This window comes from Lithobates pipiens, unplaced genomic scaffold (genome assembly GCF_037356315.1).
Source record: "Lithobates pipiens isolate NorthernLeopardFrog02 unplaced genomic scaffold, aLitPip1_a1.2 Scaffold_19, whole genome shotgun sequence".
NCBI lineage: Eukaryota > Metazoa > Chordata > Amphibia > Anura > Ranidae > Lithobates > Lithobates pipiens.
In genome coordinates, this window is record NW_027507764.1 from 145074821 (window position 1) to 145097594 (window position 22774).

The window sequence follows — 22774 nt, forward strand, 5'->3', positions numbered from 1 at the left end:
TCTTCGGATCCCCGGTACTGCCATCTTCGCTGTGACTTTCTGTTGTTTAACAGCTGGCTCCCCACTGTTTTAGCACAAGATTTTGCTTCACCATTAGATTGGTCCTGCAGTCTCCTGGGAAATGTGGCATGCCCCAGGAAGTTGCAGGCAACGGGAGGGTTTGGCTAAACTTCCATAATCCTCACCTAGGTGAGAACTGTGGAAGTGGGAGTGGGTACCTGTCATAAAAATATACCTGCTCCCCACTCACAAAAAAAACCTGAGAGGCACATTTAAAGTACTACTAGTTTTAAGTGAAGGTTCCCTTTAACGTGGAAAGAGAAGTAAAAGGAACATTCCATATTTCATATTTTCATATTTCATTGTTACAATAATGCAGGTTTTAGGTACATTGATGCTGCACAATCCCCGCTGGAGGCTGCATCCATGTTTACCCCTCTTCCTTCCGGGGCTACGGACTCCGGCTCTGTGACTGGCTGGAGTCACACGATGTCACTCCCTCTTATGTGTGCAAAAACTGCCAGTTACAGCACTCGCTAGTGAAGCATCGGTACGGAGGGCCATTTCTTCACAGCGCACTACAAGGTAAATATCTCCTAAACGTAGGATGTACGGTACAGTAGATATTTACTGTACCTACAGGTAAGCCTTATTATAGGTGTACCTATAGGTACGACTTCCCCATGGAGGTTTACAACCTCTTTAACTGCAGTAGAGAAAATTGAGGCCAATAGTAGTGCTGGTTGACAGGTTATCTAGAATAAAAACTAGCTAAGCAGAATTACAGTTTTTCAATAGCTCACAGTAATTAAATTCAAGTCTAGTTTAGTGGTTAACTTATACTTCCACTCAGTAAGTAGTTGATCTCCAAAACAGATAATCAGTTGAACAAAATTATCCTTTCCATAAAAAAACTGCCCATGAGCTCCCACAAAAGCAGACAATCATGTTGAAGCCCAGCTGACGTCAGAGAAATTGCTATTCAGTTAGGTAGACTGAATAGGCAATACAAAAGGACTATGAAAGGAAAAAAATGTGAGACTTCTGTCAGGCTTTAAGCACTAGTTTCTTGCTCAGATCTGACTGCCCTATATATTTGTAGCACTGACCCCCGAAGGAGCAGCTGGTTTGACTTGGGCTTACCGTTACCTTCTTGACCTTGACTCCGTTTAGGGGTCCCCGTGGTAGAGGGCCCAAAGAAACGCAGAAACTGACACTGGATCCTCTTTTGGGTTATTTATTTAGAAGATAACACCGTTTCTTAATAAAGGTAGAGCGTTAGAAAGGAAGTTCAGGTACTTTTGGAACTGCAAAATCCAGAGAATAAACATTTCACAGCTGGACTGGATTCTCACAACCTCTGGATAGACCTCCTCTCACTAGGCCTAACAGCCGGCAGGGTGTTAAGCAAAGGAAAAGTCTCTGCCACAAACTTGGATGTAAAACACTTGAAAAGCAAAAGTCTCTGCCACAAACTTGGATGTAACTGAGGGACGTAGACAAATTTAGAGAACTATGATACAGTACCAGTATCTCTCAGTTGGTCCGGCGATACCGTATGAATATAGATCCACAAAGTGTCCTTCAACTGAGCCTCCAGGCTCCTTCTGAGAAACCAGCCTTACGCATGGCCTTCTCCCAAAGAGTCCTCCCCTGGATGCTTCTCCAGTTGCTGGGCCTCTCCACCTTTGAATCATTATGGTCTCATATCCATTCAGGCCTGTCCCTGCAGTTTCTTCGCCTGGGGCTATCTAGCCCCAAGGCTCAGAATTGCATGGATCTGCACCCCATGCCAGGAGGGACATGGGGGCTGGTCAGGAGGACCAGGACCAAACAGACAGAAGATCTCTTCTGGACCGGAACACAGAAGCACGTGACTGCAGTACCTTAAATACCACCTCCCAGAATGCACAGCAGGAAAACACTCCCACTGGGCTGGTTCCAAGACAAGGATGGCACTCAATGCACCCCACTAGACTGCGTTCTGCCACTTGCTGGTGGTGGCAGTGACACCTGCAGCTAAGAAGAACATCCAGCTAGACTGGTACTGAAACCATAATTTAGCAAAATTAGCCCTAAAACCCAACTGTGGTTTTAGGAATATTAATTTTTAAAAACATATAGCTGTGCTCGTCAGGAGCCAGTGCTACACATTTACAGCAAGAAGATGATAAAATGCCCAGGATACTAGCAGGGGTGTTTTTGTAAGTATTTAGAAGCACATTCCAAAGTTTTAAGGCACAAAAAATACCTGTAATGACCATCAAGACTAAGAACACATGGGGGGTTATTTACTAAAGGCAAATCCACTTTGCACTACAAATCAGGTCTGGAAGATATTTCAAGCACCTACAGGTAAGCCTTAATCTAGGCTTACCTGTAGGTTAAAGTGATTGTAAAGAATTTACAACCACTTTCAGTCAGGCTTTAAGGTCTAGCGTCTTGCCCAGATCTCACTGCCTGCTACATTTACAGCAAGAAGACCATAATATGTCTGATATACTAGCAGGGAGGTTTCTGAGCATCTTCAACATACTTGTTAGTATTTTACAAGAGTTTCACATTTTGTATTTTGAAGCACATTGCTAAGTTTTGAGGCACAGAAAAGACCTGCAATTAGCATCTTAGTACTTTGTGACTGTTTTGCAAATATTTTTTATAGTCTAAAATAAAAAAAAGTGCTTGGGCATGCAAAGAAATGCTTGTAATGTGAATGAGCTCTTAAATGTGACAAGCTAAAATATCAGAATTTGTTGCCCCATTCACACTTGAACTGGTCTTTTTTTTTCTGGTAATTTATGAGCATTTTTATAGGCATTTCAGGCTTGGTTCTGTTTTTGCCATTGGAAATAAGTTACTAGGCGAAAAAACAAATAAAAAATGCATGTTACACACCTTTCCAATCACCCCAATTGAAGTGTATTGCAGCCAAACGCGAGACTTTGGCCCAGAAGAAGCTTATGTACTTTTTGAGCAACAAGCTCAAGTGACACTAAGCTCAGGTTTTAATATACTGGAAATCCCAGTGACAAGCATTGAAGTGCTTCCAGTGAAGCTTCAATGAACAGGGCTTTCACATTGCTGCCATATAAGAGTGTTTCATGCTAGCGATTTCTTTAAAGGAAATCTATACTGAAAGGAGATATGGAAGCTGCCATTTCTGACCTTCTCTTCTGAAAATAATAGTTCCCTGGATGTCCTGGTCAAATTAAAATCTGAACTCTGATGGGGGGGGGGGGGGGGGTCTCGGGGCTGGATCAGCAAAATGTGATTTTTGTAAGCTGACCAGAGTCAGCTTTAAATCTGTACTCTAGACAGCTCTGTAATCATTTGTGCATCATTAAATGTCTTTTTGCAAGTAGTGTAAGTAGCTGAATTTCACTAGGCATTGGCCCTTTGCAATCGGTGTATTATACATTTTGCTGATCCAGCCCCCCCCCCCCCCCCCCCTCCCAATCAGAGTATAGCAGGGCTGGGGTTTGAGAGAAATAAGCAGTACAAGGGAACCAATCAATTCATGTGCTGACAAAAAGCATGCTGTGCAGCCAAAGCTGGTGGTGAGTCCAGGATGAACTGGGCTCAGAGGAAGTGAGTTGAATGTTTCTGACCATCAGACTAAGCACATTTAGTGACATGTAAGGTGAATATTGCAGAAACAGCTGGGTTTGTTATAATATTTTCAAATGGCTAATCATTTTTATCTGGAGGATAAAAAAAGTCCATTCATTCACATATTTTCCTTTTGTTGTTCACAGTGTAACATTTGACTTATGTCATCTTTGTACATGTAGGGCTTAAACTACAAGGGGTGCACCAATTACAGATTCCTAAGGCTGAAATTGACAACCTTATTACACCCCCTTTACTTATCAGCTTGTACTCACACAAATTCACACATTCAAACATCACATCTAATTTTCTATTCTATAACCTGCAGTTTGGGGTTTTGAAGCCAAAGAAAGAGGAACCTTTGCCCCAATGTATTAAAATGTAGCCTTCCGAGTGCTAAGTACTTCTATTACATGAGATATGAAGGAGCTTCCGCTCAGATCAGTCATAATTTACGTAGCATAACGAGAAAGAAGTGTGCAAGTACATTTTAGAGTGCCCTTTTATTGTGGCCAGCCTAAGGCCCACCTGTGCAATAATCATGCTGTCTAATCAGTATCAGGATATGCCACACCTGTGAGGTGGACGGATTATCTCGGCAAAGGAGAAGTGCTCACTAACACAGATTTAGACAGTTTTGTGAACAATATTTGAGAGGAATAGGCCTTTTGTGTACATAGAAAAAGTCGTAGATCTTTGAGTTCAGCTCATGATAAAAAGGGGCAAACACAAAAGTGTTGCATTTATAATTTTGCTCACTGTATATAGGGGTGGGTGGCACAGCCAAAAACTCAAAGGTGCAGTGACTACAATCAATCAAAGTAAGAATCCTCCTATATGTTCATGTGCATGAACCTTCATATAAATCATGTGCTTACAAAAAGTGCTTGTGTGTGCCACAAAAAACAATGAATTAGTTCATAAATAAAGTGCTAGGCAAAATATATATATATATATATATATATATATATATATATATATATATATATATATATATATATATATATATATATAGCGGCAGCAAAAAATATAATAAAAAATAATGTTCTTGTAAGTGACTTTAAAAATGGCTTATGCAGACATTTTTAAAGTCACTTACGAGGACATTATTTGTTATTATATTTTTTGCTGCCGCTATATATATATAAATATATATATATATATATATATATATATATATATATATATATATATATATAGCATAGCACTTTATTTATGAGTTAATTCATTGTTTTGCACTTTTTTGTCAGCACATGATTTATATGAAGATTCATGCACATGAACATAGAGAACGATTCTTGCTTTGATTGATTGTAGTCACTGCACCTTTGAGTTTTTGGCAGTGCCACCCACCCCTATATACTTACACACTTACTTTACTTCACCTTGTGGAGTTATTGGGGGAGGCAGCCGCCACATTTACACCTAAGCGTGGAAAACGATATATATTATAACGAGAAAGAAATTTGGACCTTTCACATAATTAAAAGGCCACAAAATGCAAGTATGGTTTGATGGGGGGAAAAAATTGTACTAGCATATATAGGTAATATACACTTTGGTGAATTTAAATTCAAAATTCCAAAATTCAAAAGATTCTGTGTGATGTCAATGCAACCAATCAAATTATTAATAGGAAAAAATGCATGCGCTGGTTATGCAAACAATCCAGTTTCAGCGTGTTTTTTTTCAACTTTGCTGCGGGGTAATTAAAGAGGAACTGCAGTTTGCTCACATAATTTGTAATAAAAATATCTTTGCCATTCTGAAACTTCCCTCCAACCACGTATTATTTTATATATACTGTGATTTTGCACTTGCCAGATATGCTGCAGAAATCTCTCTGCACTGAGTCTGGCTGCAACCATTTTAACTGTGGGCAGCTGAAGCTGCTGCCTGTTCACTTTCTGGATTGACACAGAGGTACAGCTCTGCAGCTCTCATTAGCCATCTTATGACTCATCCCCCCTCCCTTCCTGGCAAACTCTCATGAGAGTGAGGGAAAGAGAGCTGTGCATGACGTCATAAGCCTAGGCTTTTTACCAGACAAGAAACAGGAAGTTGGCTATATAAGGTATTTACTGGCAGAAAAAAATGTTTTACTATCCAAAGTTAAAACAACAAGAACAGAAGATTTAATAAATGCAAAGTTGAAAAAATCACTGAAGGTCCGCTTTTGAGAAGTGGCTAAACATAGATCTACTGTATACTTAACAACACAATCATAAAAAAACGTCAGCTCCCAATATAGCTGAAGTTATATGTAGAGTGAATACAAACTACATATGTGAAAAATATATAGCAAGTCAAAACAACTAAATTTACTCGTTCGACATAAAATGGATGTCTTGGACCCAGGAGTATAACTTGACCCATTTCTGAAAGAGTCTTTAAATGATTCCCTATGACTCACTCGGACAATTCAAACTCTGCAACCCACCCCTAAGTGTCTGAGGGGCGGGGGGCCGAGAACATCAAACCCGTTAATAATTTAATAATTTAAGTTTGCATAAATAACACCTATTATGCTTGGTCAACTATTTGGAACAGAAAAGTATGCCACACTAAATGGCTAGGTGTGATCATAGGACAAAGTTGTGTGTTATCCAATTATTGAAATATGTATTGATGATAACAGTTTATATTATAATTCGCAGTTTGGTATATAGATAAAATTAGCAAATGCAAGGAACTATCTACAGGCATACCCCACTTTTAAGTACACAATGGGGTTTATTTACTAAAGCTGGAAAGTGCAAAATCAGGCTAATTTCTGCATAGAAATCAATGAGCTTCCAGGTTTTATTACCAAAGCTTAATTAAACAAGCTGGGATTAGAAGCTCATTGGTTTCTATGCAGAAGTGTACCTGATTTTGCACTTTCAAGCTTTAGTAAATAAACCCCATTGTGTACTTAAAAGTGGGGTATGCCTGTATTTACCCTATTTCATATTGAGTATATGCATATATCTGTACTTTCTAAAATATACCAATAAAAAAAATTTGAAAAGAAAGATATTCTCCCTTTAAAAAAAAAATTTAACTTTATTCCTGTCTCAAAAAAAAAAAAAAAAAAAAAAAAAAGGCAAGTATAACAAAAAAAGACAAAAAAAATGACATATATGCATTTCTAAAAAAATGGGGTGGACCACTTGGTCTTTTTTTTCTGCCACCACCCTTCTATGTTTCTGTTTTTTGAATTTTGGAAGCTAGGAAAAGTCTTTAACATTACGGAACAAGTCTAGTTAAATGTGAATATACAGTATATTGCTAGTTAAACATGGTAACGCCTAAAAAAGTACATCAAATCCTCACTTTCCCTTCCTAGTCCAGCTTTCAAAAGTCATTCTCATTCTAAGGGCCAAAGTATCTGGCACCGACTGCCAATGCAGTACAATTCTAGATTTCAATCCCTTTACTGCTGCTCTTGGCAGGATTTTACTGATTCACACACAGGTCACTGCAGATTTTAGAGATTTTGCAGAGGAACATGTTAGTTTAATATTTTTTACAATTTAATGTTAACCACAGAATACCAAGAACATTATTAAATCAGGACCATTAAAGTACCTCTCCACTGTATTTTAATGCAGAAAAAATTATCACTAATGGAGATGGAGGTTACAAAATATAATCTCTTCAGGTACAAAGGTGAAATCATTTCATATAAATGTTGATTTATGGTTGCATTCAAACAAAAATAAACTTAAGTCAATTTATATTCCAGCGCTGTTTTTAAAGCCAAGACTTGGATAGTAAGTGATACATATTATCAATGATACATTTGTTAATTTGATTAAATTGAATACCTTATATTCAATCACTGTATTTAATGTAATGTTACTCCATTATTGTTTTTTTGGTTGTGTAATCTAGCACAACAAATGCAGTGGGTCTGGTAGTTTTACAGTATATGAAAAAATAAATGATACAACCTTTATAAGATAATATATAGAAAACGTGAGACTAATGTAACAAAGCGGTTATCATTTCTGCAAGAGAAGTGAGCCTCATCATGTTCCCTTCAATGTCCCTGTAAATTTAAAGAATCCTCTTAAATCATGGGGAGCAAGAGGAAGTATTTCTCACATTTCAATGTATTATTTTGTGTTTTGCTTTGTGTATTTGTCGCTTTTTAAAATTTACACTGTTTTTATCAAACAATGCTCACCTTTATATTCCAAGGAGTAGAAAAGATCAACACACAGAGAACTAAAAGCAACATGGATTTTTCACACAGAAAATTAATTTTGTAATATGCAATCTCCTCTACATTTACCGTATTGATTACATTTTCCTCATGTTACCTTATTTTTTTACAATACGGCAGTGTCCAGACTAGGAAATTCATTGCATCCTATTTATGTACAGAGCAAATATTACTTTGAATTAGCCCCTTGTAAGTGCAATATGGAATAGAAGGTTAGCGCTGTATAAATTGCATCAAAATGGACATATATTGCTTTGTATTGTTTTTTAACCCCTACTGTATATCAGTTAAATGAAAAGGCTATCTATTGAATATTATATAAAGCATATTCATAGAGTAATATATAAAATCATACAAAATAACAATATCTTGAAGGTTATATTGGAATGTTGAAAATAATACAATTTAGTAGGTATTACAGCCCGATATATTATCAAATGAATACATGCTGTGCAGGTCCTAATGCAGCTTTTCTCAACCAGGGTTCGTGATTTGGTGAAACCTCTCAGGGGTTCCTCCAGAGGTTGCTAGGGGTTCCTTGTGAAGAGAGCTGTGGCAGATTCATCTCCTGCCTACACCGACCACCAATGTAAGGTGTCACATCCCCAGACCACCAATGTAAGAGCTCACTTCTATACGGACCACCAATGTAAGGGGTCAATTCTATATGGATTACCCATGTAAGGGGTCTAATCTACACTGATCCCCAGTCTAAGGGGTCGCTTTTACACCGACCACCAATATAAGGGGCGACTTTAACACGAAGCACCAATCTAAGCAGTCACTTCTACAGGGGTTACTAATGTAGGGGGTCATGTCTACACCGGCTACCAATGTAAGGGGTCACTTCTACAGTGACCACTAATGTAAAGGATCACTTCTGCACTAAACACCAATCCAAGGGGTCACATCCACCACAATAATGTAGGGGATCATTTTTATACTGACCACCAATTTAAGGGGCTACTTTTACTCCAACCACCCATTCAAAGGGTCACTTCTACACCCACCACCAGTGTAAAGAGTGACTTTTACCCTAGCCAACAATTTAAAGGGTTCCTTCTACACTGATTACCGGTGTAAGGGATCATGTTTACAATGATCACTAATGTAAGGGATCATTACAATTTTATTTTTAGATCATTGCTATTATTTATGTTCATAATCATTGAGTACATTAATCTCTACAACATCCTGATCACACTAATGCACCATGTATGGGACCTGAAACAAAATGTCAAGGGTTCCCCCATGGTAACAAAAAAAAAAGGTTGACAAAAGCTGTCCTAATGCAATATAGAGCCCTGGAGTTTGAAGCTACATTCTTGAATGATTTATTAGAAAGCACGTCTGTTTTCCAGCTGATCTAGCATGACAAGCATCCTCATGCATGGCGCTTTGCAGGTTTAGAAGTTACAAAATCAATGACCTTATGAATATTTCACTGTATAAGCTAAAAGGAGACTGCTAATGTCTCTATTCCTACATACGGTGGTCAGTGCCTTTCTTGTCCTTGCTTCAGTTCTACACCGGTTATCCCAGACCGAAATAGAAGTCAACATGCAGACAAACAAGCTGCAGGTCAAGAACATTCTACAGAACTGAGCAGCAGGACAAATTATATGAAGTGTCAATGAAAAGATGACTGCAGATATATCACATGCATGCAGCCTGCAGGTGCAATGGCAAATCAAATACCTATGAATGGAATGCTTGGGAAAATATATCCAAAGTGCTGATTACCTGCAGGTATTGGGAAGACACTGTCCATGAAGGAAGTCTGGGAGAGGACATAACAGAAAAAAAGCTGGAGGTATAATCCAATTGCAATTAGTCTGACTGCAACCATGCTGGCAGTCCCTGCAGGAAAAAAGCCCCTTGTGTAGAAAGTGAGCTCAGGCTGAGTGGAATCTGTATGTGTGTGTGTGTGCCAGTGTCTGTATGCACCCTGCTGCCTCCACCCAGCCAGTGGGTGTGTATCAGTCTACAGGCTTGTGTGTCTGCCACCTTGAGCCTATCAGTGTGTCTTCCCTGGATTGTGTTTACTTCTCTTATACAGTGTAGATCAGGATTGTGCAGTTTGTGTCCTCCTTCCTTCCTTTCTTTCACAGCCAGTCAGTGTGACCCTCCTGTGTGTGTGTGTGTGTCCACAGGGAGGAATGTCTGCACACAGCTCTCCCTCACTGATATATTTAACTCAGGCTGTGTGAAAAGCCTGCTGGTGTATTGAGTTATGGCTCAGAAAGGGGACCCTTTCCACTGACTATTACATTCATATATTTTTACCTCAGGCTGTCACCTCTAGGTGATACAAAGCAACCATTTCCCTCTGTGATAAATCGTTATCTTTCATAGAAAACTCTTGTTAGAGGTGAATGAGACATGGGCAACTCTGTCATTAGCGATCCTGTGACTGACAATTTGTCAAAATCCTCAGCGGCAGGATCACTAAGGGCCCATTCACACTATGGGGGTTATTTACGAAAGGAAAATCCACTTTGCACTTCAAGTGCAAACCACAAGTGCAAAGTGCACTTGAAATTGCACTGAACATGGGGAACATGCAAGGAAAATAAAAAACAGCATTTTAGCTTGCACATGATTGGATAAGAAAATCAGCAGAGCTTCCCCTCATTTCAAATCTACCCCTCAGATTTACAGCGACTGCACTTCCAAGTAGCAATTGTAGTTTTCACTTGTAGTGCAAAGTGAATTTGCCTTTCGTAAATAACCCCCTATGTGCCGTATCGTGAATTGTTCCTCATGGAAAAACACAGGTAACTGCATTGACACACAGAAAAGAATAGTAAAAAGAATAGTGTGTCATGTTCACACTAGAACGTAGAAAGGGTTATTTACGAAAGGTAAATCCACTTTGCACTACAAGTGAAAACTACAATTGCTATGAGAAATAAAGGGGAACAATTAGGGACAATTGGGACAATTGGGACTTTATATGAAATACATCACTAGGGCAGAATAAGTGATCAAATGTAATTAAATTTGTATATTTATTTGCTGGTACCACATGAGAGGAGTAAATGATACAGACATAGAATCAATAAGTATGGTACAGAGTAGAAAAACATGATAATTTAGTCACATTATAGTAAAATAATAGTATGTTAAACACTGTAACACATGGTACATGATAGTAACATTCAGCACTACACCCAACATGTATATACACAATCAGAATTGTATTGGTAAAAATTGATGGCTTAAACATTGAGACCCCTTGATAGGTACATGATTGCTGTGACATGTCATCAAATATGAATGCTCGACGCGTTTCGTGGAAGTTTGTCCACTCATCAGGAGCAGCTAAATGGGGATCCCTATAATGTAATATAAGATAAATTATTGTTAGTCATATCAAACTACAATAGAAAGAGAGGGAGCAAAATAACTGGTCCTAACACTCTTACCTATGGATATGTTGTATGAAAATAGAAAGGCATATGTGATAATATTCATGATGATGGAAGGCATCAGGGGATGAGTAAAGCATCCCCCCGGGAGCTGAGGAGGTAGCCAAACGGCAGCAAGGCATGGCAAACCAGGAATCACATATGAAAGTAAGCAGTTACCCTTTTGGGTTCATACGCTACACTACAATGTTGGAAAGGGAACTCTTTTGCTGTTTACTTTCATACGTGATTCTTGGTTTGCCGTGCCTTGCTACCGTTTGATTTTATGACTGTTTCATTTACTGCATTGTGCTCTCATGTGATACCAGCAAATAAATATACTAATTTAATTACATTTGATGACTTATTCTGCCCTAGTGATGTGTTTTATATAAAGTCTCAATTGCCCCAATTGTCCCTAATTTTCCCCCTTTATTTCTTATATAAAAAGGGATGGAGACCTGTGTACTGGATGGTCATGGTCTCGTATAAAGTCCCAAAATGTCTTTTTTTTTCAAACTACAATTGGTAAGTGCACTCAAAATTGCACTGAACGTGCACTTGGAAGTGTAGTCCCTGTAAATCTGAGGGGTAGATCTGAAATGAGGGGAAGCTCTGCTGATTTTATCATCCAATCACGTGCAAGCTAAAATGCTGTTTTTTTATTTTCCTTGCATGTCCCCCCTCGGATCTACAGTGACTGCACTTCCAAGTGCACTTTCAGTGCAATTTCAAGTGCACTTTGCACTTGTAGTGCAAAAGTGGATTTGCCTTTCTTAAATAAACCCCAGTGTGTCACTGCATTCCAGAGCTGTGCAATAGCTTGTAACAGACCCTCTACCACAAATAATTGCTTAAACTAATTGTGGACCACATCCCTGATACATAGAGTCAAAACATGAATTCCTCAGATTGGGACTTTAAACCGGATCACAAACAGGTTTGTATAATATCACATCGCTCTGGATTGATCTGCATGTCACTGGACAGCAAGCGCAGTGCACCACGAAGTTACATAAATGAAGTGTCACTTTGTACACTTCACATAAAGTTCAGTTAAAAAAAAGGGGGAGCTGTGTGATGCATTTTGGGAGCGCTGTAAACTCACCTTGTTTGGAGGAGGAGGAATGGTGCCTCTGAACCCAAGAACACCATTCCTACCATCAAACATGGAGGTGGAAACATTATGCTTTGGGGAGGTTTCTGCTAAGGTGACAGGACAACTTCACCGCATCAAAGGGGCAATAGACGGGGCCATGTATCATCAAATCTTGGATGAGGACCTCCTTCCCTCAGCCAGGGCATTGAAAATGGGTCATGGATGGGTATTCCAGCGTGACAATGACCCAGAAAACATGGCCAAGGCAACAAAGAAGTGGCTCAAGAAGAAGCACATTAAGGTCCAAGAGTGGCCTATCCAGTCTCCAGACAAATATGTGGAGGGAAATGAGGGTTTGAGTTACCAAACGTCAGCCTCGAAACCTTAATGACTCGGAGAGCATCTATAAAGAGGAGTGGGACAAAATCCCTCCTGAGATGTGTGCAAACCAGGTGGGCAACTACAAGAAACGTCTGACCTCTGTGATTGCCAACCAGGGTTTTGCCACCCTGTACTAAGTCATGTTTTGTGAAGGGGTTAAATACTTATTTCACTCATTAACAGTGGCGGCTGGTGATCAAAATGTTTGTGCCCATCATATGCAGTTACCTGTGCCCATCAAACACAGCCATTGTGCCCATCAAACGCAGCCACTTGTGCCCATCAAATGCAGCCACTTGTGCCCATCAAACGCATCCATTGTAGCCATGAAACGCAGCCACTTGCCCATCAAATGTAGCCACCTGTGCCCATCAAATGCAGCCACTTGTGCCCAAATGCAGCCATTGTGCCCATCAAATGCATCCATTGTGCCCATCAAACGCAGCCACTTGTGCCCATCAAATCCAGCCACTTGTGCCAAAATGCAGCCACTTGTGCCCATTATATGCAGCCATCTGTGCCCATCAAATGCAGCCACTTGTGCCCAGTATATGCAGCCACTTGTGCCCATCAAATGCATCCATTGTGCCCATCAAACGCAGCCACTTGTGCCCATCAAATCCGGACACTTGTGCCAAAATGCAGCCACTTGTGCCCATTATATGCAGCCATCTGTGCCCATCAAATGCAGCCACTTGTGCCCAGTATATGCAGCCACTTGTGCCCATCAAATGCAGCCACCTGTGTCCATCAAATGCAGCCACCTGTGCCCATCAAATGCAGTCACCTGTGCCCATCAAATACAGCCACCTGTGCCCATCAATTGCAGCCACTTGCCCATCAAACGCAGCCACCTGTGCCCATCAAACGCAGCCACCTGTGTCCATCAAATGCAGCCACCTGTGCCCATCAAATGCAGTCACCTGTGCCCATCAAATACAGCCACCTGTGCCCATCAATTGCAGCCACTTGCCCATCAAACGCAGCCACCTGTGCCCATCAAACGCAGCCATCTGTGCCCATCAAATACAACCACCTGTGCCCATCAAATGCAGCCACCTGTGCCCATCAAATGCAGCCACTATGCCCATCAAACGCAACCACCTGTGCCCACAAAATGCAGCCACTGTGCCCACTGACCCCCCCCCCCCCTCACTCACGGGGTTTGGGGATCTGGCTGCCCCCTTAATGACCAGGCCATTCTTTGAAAAACGGCACTGCATTGTTTTAACTGACAACTGCCCAGCCGTACGATGCTGTACCCAAACAAAATTGACGTCCTTTTTTCCCACAAATAGAGCTTTCTTTTGGTGGTATTTGATCACCTCTGCGGTTTTTATTCTTTGCGCTATAAACAAACATAGAGTGACAATTTTGAAAAAAAAAATGTTTTTTTTTAACTTTTTGCTATAATACATCCAAAAAAATATATAAAAAAATAGTTTATTCATCAATTTAGGCCGATATATATTCTTCTACATATTTTTGGAAAAAAAAATCACAATAGGCGTATATTGATCGGTTTGCGCAAAAGTTATCACGTCTACAAACTATGGAATAGATTTAGGGACTTTTATTTTATTTTTTTATTGTTTCTACTGGTTATGGCGGCGATTTGCAATTTTTAGCTGCACTGCAACATTGCGGCAGACAAATCGGGCACTAAGTGACACTTTTTGGAGATTGGTGACATTATTACATTGGTCAGTGCTATAAAAATGCACTGATCAATGTACAAGTTACACTGGCAGGGAAGGGGTTAACACTAGGGGTGTTCAAGGGGTTAATTGTGTTCCCTAGGTGTGTTTGAACTGTAGGGGGGATGGGCTGCCTTAGACATGACAGAGATCACTGTTCCTGATCACTGCGAACAGTAGATCTCTGTCATGTCTCCTGTCAGAATGGGTATCCGCCTTTACAAAGGAAGATCACCATTCTGCCTCTGTACTAGGTCGTGTCTACAATGACAGCGATTCGCACAGGAGAGCCAACCTGCCACAGTACAACCGTGGCGGGTGGTCGTTAACTGGTTAAACTGGTTATGTATAACAGCTTTCTTATAGTAGTCATTTGGTTGTTCTCCTATTACAAGGCTCTCCTGCACTGATCTCTCTTCAAGCTGCATTTCAACCTTACCGATCTTTCTTTTAACATTCGATACTAAGTAGCGCTGATCAATTCTACCCTTTTAAGTGAATGAGGTTATGTGCAATGCACTGTCAGATGCACTGAAAGCGATCTGAGAGCAGATCGCTGTCCGAGGCATAGCAATTTTGTAGTAGTTTAGAATGCACCAGCTAATTATAATGAACCAGGCCCTCCCAATCATAATTCGTCTGCACAGGACATGGTCCAACCAACAGCTATTTTTTTCAGAGCAGTTACATACTGTATAGGAGTCTGCAAGGAAAATATAGGAAGACAGGGGTAGGCTCAATGCAAGGAATAATGTGATAGCCCGACCCAGAAGAAAAGAATGTAATGAAGAATCACAACATTTTTTAAACCTGTATAGAATCCCCCAAGAGACCTTGCGCAAGGTGTATTTGGTCTGATCTGTTGCTTAGTTAGATTGGTTGACAACTTTCTTCACCTTTCCACTTCCCAGCTCTGTCCAACCATGCTACTAGCAAGAAGACACTTTTCACTTGGTGATATATCTTCTTTAAAATTGTAAAAATTGGTTAGGATCCTAAAAAATATATATTATCACAATGAAAGCTTTGTCTTCCAAACAACTATCTTTTGGGCTATGTTAAATTCACTGCCTATTGTTGCTGATCTGAGCTATGAAATGCATGCATTCATTGGGGCTGTTTTGAGGTCTGAAGTGCATGTCTACACTGAGACTGAGCTGAGGTTGGAAAGTGCAGAAATGGGGCTGAACTGAGGTTTAAAGTGTATGCATAGGAACTGATCTGAGGTCTAAAGCTGGCTATACTGGACACTAATAGAATTTCAAAGGAAAATGCATACGAACATTCTTAGGAAAATTTGCACAAAAATTCTCAGTACATTCAAATGTTGTATGAAAGTAGTTCAAGATTTGTTTTTTGCTAATGACATTTAATTTTGGAACGAATAGACGTTAGGGAACGAAAACTACATACACTATTATGCCTCGTACACACGACCGGACTTTCCGGCAGACTAGGTCTGACGGTCAATCCGATCGCGTGTGGGCTAATCCGATCGTTTTTCGTTATGAAAATCAGACGGGCCTAGAAATAAAACATGTTTCAAATCTGTCCGATGGACTCAATTCCTATCGTTCGTCTGTATGCTGGTCCAACGGACCAAATACGACGCAAGGGCAGCTATTGGCTACTGGCATTGAACTTCCTTTTTTAGTCCCGTCTCACGTCATCACGTTCAAAACTAACGGACTTTTGAACTGACTTAGTCCGTTCATGTGTGGCCAAGTCCGTTCGTTCGGAAATCCATCAAAACTCCACTGAAAAGTCAGTCGGGAAGACCGTCGGACCTAGTCTGCTGGAAAGTCCGGTCGTGTGTACGCGGCATTAGAAATTCATATGTTCAAAAAAAAAAAAAATTTATGCTACTTTTTCGAATTTTCTCACCACTGCAGTGAAAAATGTATGTCAATTTGACCCCACTAATGATTAGAAAAACAAATGCACATTCTTTCTTACATTGAAAAACATTGAACAAAATCCTATTTGTGTATACCCAGCTTAAGGATGCATGCATTGGGGCTGATGTGAGGTGTAAAGGTACAGAAATTAGGGCTGATCAGAGACCTTTATGCGATGCAGAAGATCTGTGTACAATAATAAATATGTTTAAATTGCCATTAGCAATACAACTATGACTGCAGAAATTGAAAGCTAAGTCTAATGCCGCGTACACACGACCAGACTTTTTGACAGCAAAGGTCCGACGGAATGAATCAGTCGGACAATTTGATCGTGTGTGGGCTCCACTGGACCTTTGCTGTCCAAAAATCAGACAGACTTTAGAAATAGAACATGTTTTAAATCTTCCCGCCGGAACTCCCCCGGAACCCAGTTCCTAGCGGGAAACCCGTTCGTCTGTATGCTGGTCTGACGGATGCAAGGGAAACTAGAGCACCTGACCACAAGGATGTTTCTAGTGCTGCAGGGTACTGTTCATCTCACGCTCGCTGCAATAGGAAAAACACATTTTCCTATTGCAGCAAGAGAGAGAGACAACAATGTCCATTAGGCCTGGTATGGATTCTAAGGGGAACCAGCTACGCCGAAAAAACAGCGTGAGGGTCCCCCCAAGGTCCATACCAGACCCTTATCCAAGCAAGCATCCCAGCCGGTCAGGAAAGGGGGTGGGGATGAGCGAGCGCCCCCCTCCTGAACAGTACCAGGCCGCATGCCCATCAACATGGGGGGTGGGTGCTTTGGGGAAGGGGGGTGCTCTGCAGCCCCCCCACCCCAAAGCACCTTGTCTCAGTGTTGATGAGGACAAGGGCCTCTTCCCGACAACCTTGGCCGTTGGTTGTCAGAGTCTGCGGGCGGGGGGCTTATCGGAATCCGGGATCCCCCTTTAATAAGTGGGCCCCCAGATCCTGGCCCCCCACCCTATGTGAATAAGTATGGGGTACATCGTACCCCTACCCATTCACCTGGGGGAAAGAAAGTCAATAAAAATAAAACACGCTAGACAGGTTTTTAAAGTAATTTATTAGGCAGCTCCGGGGGTCTCTTCCGGAATCACATAGGGTGGGGGGCCGGTATCCGGGGCCCCCTTATTAAAGGGGGCTCCCGGATTCCAATTAGCCCCCCGCCCGCAGACCCCGACAACCAACGGCCAGGGTTGTCGGGAAGAGGCCCTTGTCCTCATTAACATGGAGACAAGGTGCTTTGGGGTGGGGGGGCCGCCCGCCCCCCCTCCCCCAAGGCACCCCCCCATGTTGAGGGCACGCGGCCTGGTACGGCTCAGGAGGGGGGGCCGCCCGCTCGTCCCCACCCCCTTTCCTGGCCGGCCGGGTAGCGTGCTCGGATAAGGGTCTGGTGTGGATCTGGGGGGGACCCCCACGCCGTTTTTTCGGCGTAGGGGGTTCCCCTTGGAATCCATACCAGACCTAAGGGCCTGGTATGCTCTCAGAGGGGGGAGCCCACGACAATTTTTTTTTCAGATTACATAAGGGGTGTGGTTTATGAGAAGTGGGAGGGCCAAAATGATGGGCAGGGTCATGATGGGCGGGGTCTGGCGCCCCCCATCCAAAAACTTCACCAGCCGCCACTGGTCTCTTCCATCTTCGGGGTCTCTTACGACTCCTCCGCTCTCTCCGGTCTCTTCTGCCACTCTCTGGCCTTCTCTCCCGGTCTCTGGTTCTTCTCCCACTCTCTGATTCTTCTCCCGGGCTCCCCTGCTATCTTCTGCTCTTTTGCCGCTTTTTTGCTAGCGGTGGCCCGGTCTCTTTCGTCGTCTTCTTCCCTCTTCTATTCTTGCGATGTTGACACGACGCTCTCTCCTGCGGCATTAGAAAAGTTAAGTATCATTCATGTAACATTCACTATGTTCCCAAGTTACAGAAGCGGCTAAAATTTCCCCAATCTGATACTTCCAGGTGTATCAGATGCCTCTGTGACTTACCGCTGCCAGTTGTTTCTGCTTCCAATTCTTCTCCCGCTCCCCGGCCTCTTTTCCCACTCTCCCATTCTTCTCCCGGGCTCCTCCGCTTTCTTCTGCTCTTTTGCCGCTCTTTTGCTAGCGGTAGCCTGGTCTCTTTCGTCGTCTTCTTCCCTCTTCTCTTCTTCTGATGTTGACACGGCGCTCTCTCTCGCTGTAATGCTGTGTACATGGTGCGCAGCAACTTATATGCATGGGGCGTGGTCACCGGGTGATGTCACCCGGTGACTCCGCCCCTTATGACGGCACAGTCCCATCATGCCCCGGGCGGTGACGTCATAAGGGGCGGGGTCCTGGGACATGTGGGGACCGTGTCGTCATAAGGGACGGGGTCAATGGGTGACATCACCCGGTGACCCCGTCTATACCTATATAAGTCGTTGCACACAGCATTACAACGGGACAGAGCAACGTGTCAACATCGGAAGAAGAGAAGAGAGAAGAAGATGACGGAAGAGACCGGACTACTGATAGCAAAAGAGCGGCAAAAGAGCAGAAGATAGCGAAGGAGCTAGGGAGAAGAATCAGAGAGTGGGAAAAGAGGCCGGGAGAAGAACCTGAAGCAGAAACAATGGGCAGCAGTAAGTCACAGAGGCATCTGACAATGATACTTATCTTTTCTAATGCATTGAAAAACTGATACATCGAATAGTGACATGACTAATTACACATGTAGAGCTATGTAAATTATATTACTATATGGACTTATGCATCTGGCTGGATTATTACAGTTCTAAAAATTCTAATATTGTGCAATAAGAGCCCAGCATGTTGTAACGCATTGTTCTATGGTGAATTTTTTTAGACATCTCTGCAATCTGGTCATAGAAAATAATATCCATGCCCATCTTTACACGCCAAGCTGTAAACAATTTGGCTGTATTTCAGAATGGCTTGATTTTCAAAGGTGAAAACAGGTTGCTGACTCCTAATAAGATGTCAATATTTCTTAACTCTGGCCAACCTGAGGAAGTGACAATTATTAGAGTTCATATGAACATTTTATTTCCGCAAGCAACTCGATGAGAAGCTAAAAAAATTATTTTACAGAAAGCAGACAGTGGTTTTCTATAATGGACCAGAATATGAGTCAGTGTGGTCTATTTTCGTTTAATCACAAATACCGCTGGCTAAGCATTACAGAATGGGAAGTTAAATATAAGCTGGATAAAACAGCATCACATTATTAAAAAATACAAAAGGACAGTGCTTTCCTGCAAAATTTCCAAAACCAAAACCCAGCAACTGGGAATGCTATTTATGAGTCAGTATTGAGTAACACATTTTAAACAAAGGGCCTTTAAATGCATGCACAGAGAGTCATGTGAAGTTTCATTATAAACATTTTTGATATAATACCCTTTTTATTATACTAATGCAAGGAACCATGATTAATTGTGTTAATGCTAAACACGAAGGTCTTGAATGATGATTATTGTATTGTACATAGGACAATGTTACAGTGATTTAATTTGTAATATTCTTTGGTGTTTTTTCCAGATTATGTTTTTTTCACAAAATTAATGAAGCTAATCAGTGAACGGCTAGTGGTATCTATCAAACTTCAGCTGTACTAAAATCATAAACTCCATTCAATTTACCCTAATCAAATGCAATCTAATAACGTCTGTATCCCGACACAAGAGATTTACTATCACTTTTTGTTTCCAAAGGTAAAAGAGGATCTATTCTGTATAGCAATCAATCTATCATTAACTTTTATTTCTTAACATTAAACAGAATACAGTTCATGTATTATTGGTTGTTAGGGAAAGACCTCCAATTTTAGCTTTTATACTTTAGCCAAGTGATTAGAAGTCCATCCATCCAATACTTAGTGGGTTGAGCAGCTATAAGCCGATTTTCCACTTGGACTTGTTAGAAGATTATAAATGTAATAAATACTATTATAAATAACAACATAATGTGCAACCCCGTGTGTAGATCGCTGGAAAATACCAAAACGAAGCTGGATTAGCTTCAGCTGTTATCCTCTACTTAGAAGAGGAACTTGACATTCCAACATGATTAGTCAACTGGAGACTGTTCAATTTGGAATACTTCTCTAAGGGGAGGAGCTCTGATAATTCATAAAAGTAAGTCACCCCTTGGATTGCTCTGAGCCTCTTCTGAAGTACATACAAAGATCATATATATTAGAAATACTATAACACACAGTAGAAACGTGAGCACTCACAGCACTCACAGAACTAGTGCAAGACGAGAAACTTTAATGGTCTTCATTTAGGGTAGCCCATCTCTCTCAACATTAAATACTAAGATGAATATTTACTGAGCCAATCATTGACTGTTATGTGATCTCTGCATGGGTCTACAACTGATATCCAATCCAGGAATAATGTGCAAAAAGTACTAGCATGTTTTCCTAGGAATGTTATCACATGTACTAAAAAGTTTCAGTTGTAGGCTGGGTAAAGATGCCATCAAAATCTGCTGTTTAGGTAACAGGTAACTCATTTTGGGAGATAGAGTTCTCTCTGCTACAGGGTCTGAGTTTTTACCATTTCCTGTCTATCATCTATCTACTATGAGCATGTCACCAGTGTTTGCAGTGTTCTAAGGTTGTTAAAAAAAAGCGTGTATGTGTGTGTGTATATATATATATATATATATATATATATATATATATATATATATATATATACACATTATCTCATAAAAGTGAGTACACCCCTCTTATTTTTGTAAATATTTTATTATATTTTTTCATGTGACAACACTGAAGAAACTACACTTTGCTACAATGTAAAGTAGCGAGTGTACAGCTTGTATAACAGTTTAAATGTGCTTCCCCCTCAAAATAACTCAACACACAGCCATTAATGTCTAAACTGCTGGCAACAAAAGTGAGTACACTCCTAAGTGAAAATGTCCAAGCTGGGTCCAATTAGTCATTTTTCCTCCCCCCGGTGTCATGTAACTCATTATTGTTACAAGGTCCCAGGTGTGAATTGGGAGCAGGTGTGTTAAATTTGGTGTTATCACTCTCACTCCCTCATACTGGTCACTGGAAGTACAACATGGCACCTCATGGCAAAGAACTCTCTGAGGATCTGAAAAAAAGAATTGTTGCTCTACCTAAAGATGGCCTAGGCTATAACAAGATTGCCAAGACCCAGAAACCCGAGCTGCAGCATGGTGGCCAAGACCATACAGCGGTTTAACAGGACAGGTTCCACTCAGAACAGGCCTCACCATGGTCAACCATAGAAGATGAGTGCACATGCTCAGTGTCATATCCAGAGGTTGACTCTGGGAAATAGGCATATGAGTGCTGCCAGCATTGCTGCAGAGGTTGAAGGGGTGGAGGTCAGCTTGTAAATGCTCAGTGATGCTGAACACTGCATCAAATTGGTCTGCATGGCATATGGCAAGTTGTGACCAATGGTTGTGTAACTGACTTTTCATTGACGATCCAAAATGTAATGGCATGTATAATGTTGTTTTGTGTTTCTTGAGCAATAAAAACGTTTTGATAAAAAAAAAAAAAAAAATTGGTCTGCATGGCTATCGTCCAGAAGGAAGTCTCTTCTAAAGATGATGCACAAGAAAGCCCGCAAACAGTTTGGTGAAGACAAACAGACTAAGAACATGGATTACAGGTACCATGTGCTGTGGTCTGATGAGATCAAGATAAACTTATTTGGTTCAGATGGTGTCAAGCGTGTGTGGTGGCAACAGGTGAGGAGTACAAAGACAAGTGTGTCTTACCTACAGTCAAGCATGGTGGTGGGAGTGTCATGGTCTGGGGCTGCATGAGTGCTGCCGGCACTGGGGAGCTACAGTTCATTGAGGGAACCACAAATGCCAAAATGTACTGTGACATACTGAAGCAGAGCATGATCCCCTACCTTCGGAGACTGGGTTGCAGGGCAGTATTCCAACATAACGACCCCAAACACACCACCGAGATGACCATTGCCTTGCTAAAGAAGGTGAAGGTAAAGGTGATGGACTGACCAAGCATGTCTGCAGACCTAAACCCTATTGAGTATCTCTGGGGCATCATCAAATGGAAGGTGGAGGATCGCAAGGTCTCTAACATCCACCAGCTCTGTGATGTCGTCATGGAGGAGTGAAAGAGGACTTCAGTGGCAACCTGTGAAGCTATGGTGAACTCCATGCCTAAGAGGGTTAAGGCAATGCTGGAAAAAATTGGTGGCCACACAAAATATTGACACTTTGGGCCCAATTTGGACATTTTCACTTAGGGGTGTACTTACTTTTGTTGCAAGCGGTTTAGACATTAATGGCTGTGTGTTGAGTTATTTTGAGGGGACAGCAAATGCACAGTTATACAAGCTGTACACTCACCACTTTACATTGCAGCAAAGTGTAATTTCTTCACTGTTGTCACATAAAAAGAGATAATAAAATATTTACAAAAATGTGAGGGGTAAACTCACTTTTGTGAGA

The 22774-nt window shown here is 41.3% G+C and overlaps 1 protein-coding gene across 2 annotated transcripts in view; it reads right to left on the reverse strand.

Annotated features, from left to right (window-relative positions):
• Window positions 1–9967, reverse strand: part of COLQ (collagen like tail subunit of asymmetric acetylcholinesterase) — a 142775-nt gene extending 132808 nt beyond the window's left edge. For both annotated transcript variants that reach the window (XM_077491369.1, XM_077491368.1), the window contains exon 1: window positions 9563–9967. In XM_077491369.1, coding sequence (XP_077347495.1) covers window positions 9563–9668 — 106 coding nt within the window. In that variant the 5' untranslated portion in view covers window positions 9669–9967. The remainder of the gene's footprint in view (window positions 1–9562) is intronic.
• Between the last annotated feature and the right edge of the window lie 12807 nt (window positions 9968–22774).